The following is a 4,433-nucleotide window of genomic DNA, read 5'->3' on the forward strand; positions in this document are numbered from 1 at the left end:
GAACAACGACACACCTTTGCACCGAAGAAAACTAGCACTAATCAACCAGAGAAGAGGACGTACACGTGTCAAGTATGCAATAGTCATCCCGGACATTTGTTAATACACTGTCCATTATTCAAAGAAAAGTCACCAACCGAACGTTATCAAATAATTAAGGATCTGAAACGTTGTTTTAACTGCTTCAGCGCGCACATGGCGAGCGAATGTATGAACCCAAAAAAATGCTCGGAGTGTAGTGCAAAACACCACACCTTACTTCATTTCAGTGACCACAAACAGGTTGTCACTTCTGCACATGTCACAGTGGCCGCGTCGTCTACCAGAGACCCCCATGCCTCAGTTTTGTTAGCAACCGCTAGTGTGGTGATTCAGAATGAAGAAGGAAATCACGTCACCGTACGAGCACTATTAGACAGCGCCAGTCAAAGTAGCTTTATAACTGAGCGCTGTGCTCATCTATTGCAATTGGTTAGAAAAAAATGTGACGTTATGGTACAGGCTCTGTCTGGGACCCGTGTTCCTGTGGTAAAAGGAAGCGCCAACATAATTATCCGTCCTGTCGATCAAGAAGAACCGCAATTTAACGTAGATGTCCTAATTTTATCTCGTATAACAGGACCTGTGCCGTCAGAACGCGTTTGGTCAGATAACTGGCCCCACATACATGGATTACAATTAGCCGACCCTGAATATTCCGAGACGCTACCGATTGACGTTTTGCTCGGTGCCGATGTTTTCCCGCACCTTTTCCTAGGTGATAAAAGGGAAGGTATCTCGGGACAACCGATTGCTATGTCTACAGTCTTTGGGTGGGTGCTCATGGGAAAAACGTCTAGTGCACCAGACAGGAACATAGTCACTATGTGCTCAACCATGGATTCAGTAGACCGAACGTTACAGCGTTTTCTAGAAAACGAAGACGTTCCAACCGTAGAGAAATCTAGTCAGGCTGACTTGGAATGTGAACGAATATATCAATCAACCACAACGCGCCAATCGGATGGTCGTTATATAGTGCATTTACCATTTCAGCAAGACCCACCACTTCTCGGGAAATCGAAAGACGTGGCATTGCGTCGGTTAGAACAGTTGGAAAATCGGTTCAAACGGTTTCCTGAGCTCCGTGACGAGTACCACAACGCGATGAAAGACTATCTGGACTTGGGTCATATGTCTCAAATAAAAGTTCCATCAGTCAATGAACAGACGGGTGCGTATTATATTCCCCATCAGGCAGTGCTGCGTCCGGAGAGTACCACTACGAGAATGCGTGTTGTTTTTGACGCTTCGGCAAAGTCTTCTTCAGGACTATCTTTAAACGACAACCTTTGGTGTGGAGAAAAACTACAACAGGAATTACCAAGCATAGTCCTACGTTTCAGACTACATCCCGTTGTATTTACTGCTGACGTAAAGCAAATGTTCCGTCAAATAAAAGTAACCGAAGCTCACCGGCCGTACCAACGTTTACTATACCGTTTCACACAAAATGAGCCGATTCAGGAATACGAAATGAATACGGTGATGTTTGGTCAGAAATCATCGCCGTTCCTAGCCATACGGACTCTACATAAGTTGGTAGAGGATGAAGCCGCTAACATGCCCACCGTGCAAGCGGTCGTACATCATGACTTGTATGTGGATGATGTGGCGACAGGCGCAGAAACCGAAGAACTGGCAATGGAACTTCAAAAAAACCTCGTGGAAGTTTTCGCAAAAGGCCAATTTGAATTCAGGAAATGGTCAAGTAACTCAGAAAATTTACTGGCTTCTATTCCTGTTGACCATAGATATACACAACCAGTCACACTCATCGAGCAAGAGTCTGAGCAAACAAAGGTACTTAGTTTAAACTGGGACCCAAAAGCTGATGTACTTAGTTACAAATATCAACCCAATCCGGTGAAATATAGTAAACGCGCTATACTTTACGAAGTTGCCCGTATTTACGATCCTCTTGGGCTGTTATCACCAGTTACCACAGACCTCAAGAGACTCATGAAATATCTCTGGTTGTTAGAAGTCGGTTGGGATGAACCCATCCCGGAAGAAGCGGCGACAGCGTGGAACAAATATCATCAGGAATTGCCCGTGTTGGCCACGTTAAAAATTCCTCGTCTTGTCACACATACTCGTGCGTCGTATGAGTTGCACGGATTTAGCGACAGCTCAGAGGCAGCGTACGCAGCAGCCGTATACATACGTGTAACTTCAGAAAGCCAAACCAATTGCCATCTGCTGATGGGAAAGTCGAAGATAGCTCCAGCTTCAAAGGTTTCTGTCCCACGGTTGGAGTTGTGCGGCGCGTGGCTGCTTGCTCGTCTCATCAATTACGTTCAGAAACACCTCGACATGCTAATGATATCTAACGTTACTGCTTGGACGGATTCCACGGTAGCATTATCTTGGATTCGGACACCGACGGTACGGCTAAAGACGTTTGTAGCAAATCGTGTGGCAAAAATACAACAGCTAACCGACACGAAAATCTGGCGCCATATTCCGACCCGTGACAACCCCGCCGATTGTGCGTCCCGAGGACTTGGGCCTAGCGATCTAGCTACACATGAGTTATGGTGGAAGGGTCCCACATTCCTACGTCAACCTGAGAACACTTGGCCTGTGGAGGGCACCAGGTGTCCCGCAAGTTGTCCAGAGGAAGAAGTTGAGCAGAAGCGGATCACCCTACTCACCCAAGTTGTCGACGATGAATGCCGTGTACTGTGGCAATCAGATAACTTATCCAAAGTGCTAAGACTCACAGCGTACCTGCTGAGGATAGTTGACCGGCTAAGAAAGAAAACCACTCCACATTGGACGTCACCACCGACAACAGAGGAGACCGACAGAGCGCTACGGTCCTTGATACGTTGGACACAACAGGCTTTCTTTGAAGACGCCAAAAAAGCTCTTAGTGCCGGTAAAAGTGGCCCGGTTCATCTGCGAAGGCTCGCCCCCTTTCTAGACAACGAGGACCTTCTCAGGGTAGGAGGTCGCTTAGAGCATGCACTTATACCATACACTGAAAAACATCCTCTTCTCTTGCCAAAAACTGCTCGATTGACCGAGCTATTAATCGACCATGTCCACCGTAACAAAGGTCACCCCGGACCACAAACGATGCAAAATCTATTACGCCAGAACTACTGGATACTTTCGTCTCGTAGTATTATTAAAAAGAGAATACACAGATGCGTGCCATGTTTTCGTGCAAAGCCTCGTCCAGTACAGCCATTTATGGGCAATCTACCGCAGTTCCGTCTAAATCAAGTAAAGCCATTCAGTAGGGTCGGCGTGGATTTTGCGGGCCCTTTTGACGTGAAAGCAGCCATGATACGTAAGATCAAAATAACCAAAGCCTATATATGTATATTCGTCTGCCTGGTCACTACCGCAGTTCACATCGAACTCGTTTCCGATTTATCGACCCCTCTTTTCATTGCTGGTCTGAACCGCTTCATCAGCCGGAGGGGCCGGTGCACGGATATCTACAGTGACTGTGGTACCAATTTCGTGGGAACCCATCGGTACTTAACGGAGGTAGAGGCGATAATCCAGGGTGCTGATTTTTCCAACAACGTACTTGAACATCAAATTCGATGGCATTTCAACCCACCCTCGGCGCCACACATGGGAGGAATATGGGAGGCTGCCGTAAAATCGACAAAGTCACTTTTACACCGTGTAATCCAGAACACCGTTCTTACATACGAAGAAATTAATACAGTACTCCATCAAGTGGAAGCTACGCTAAACTCAAGACCCTTAAGTGCTATGTCATCGGATCCAAGCGACTACAGGACCCTCACGGCTGGTCACTACTTGACCCTGGAACCACTTGTGACGATCCCGAGTCCTAAGGATGTCGCAGATTTGGTTACGATGAGCTCCCACAAACGATGGTCACTGATCCAACAGATTCAGTATCATTTCTGGACCCGGTGGAAAAATGAGTATTTGCATACTTTACAGGAGAAACCTAAGTGGAATCGTCCCGACAAGAACCTGCAACTCGATGACCTTGTCATCATTAAAGAACCGACTCCTCCGCTCAAATGGAGTACCGCAAGAGTTATCGAAGTACATCCCGGAGACGACGGCATTGTGCGAGTGGCCAAGGTAAAAACTTCAACCGGAAAAGTTCTTACCCGCCCTGCGGTAAAACTATGCCCAATGCCCTTGAGAGATTGAAGCCGAGTACCTTCAAGGTGGGCGGTATGTTTGGTAGTTACGTAAGCAACACCAACACCGTGATAAGCAGATGCCGCCTTCCCGCTACTCTCGGTAACCGGATCAGTTGCGTGCCCGCACCTAGCCGTTGTCAGTGTGTGCGTTACCGTGAACCGTCTTACCGTTGTTTTTATGTTCTTTTTTACCTACTGCACGGACAAAGTGAAGGAATTAGCTTCAACCACCGGCACCGTACCTTC

The 4,433-nt window shown here is 47.1% G+C and overlaps 1 protein-coding gene across 1 annotated transcript; it reads left to right on the forward strand.

The window, feature by feature from the left end:
• The first annotated feature begins 195 nt into the window (after positions 1–195).
• LOC111030733 lies at positions 196–4,194 on the forward strand. The gene has a single exon (XM_022310394.1). It carries the CDS (start codon positions 196–198, stop codon positions 4,192–4,194), a length of 3,999 nt encoding a protein of 1,332 aa, XP_022166086.1.
• Positions 4,195–4,433: the final 239 nt, after the last annotated feature.

The sequence above is a fragment of the Myzus persicae genome, unplaced genomic scaffold (assembly GCF_001856785.1).
Source record: "Myzus persicae strain clone G006 unplaced genomic scaffold, MPER_G0061.0, whole genome shotgun sequence".
NCBI classification, from domain to species: Eukaryota; Metazoa; Arthropoda; class Insecta; order Hemiptera; family Aphididae; genus Myzus; species Myzus persicae.

Excerpts from the sequence above, each read along its gene's own strand:
- LOC111030733 (XM_022310394.1), top strand. The coding sequence starts at position 196 with ATGGCGAGCGAATGTATGAACCCAAAAAAATGCTCGGAGTGTAGTGCA.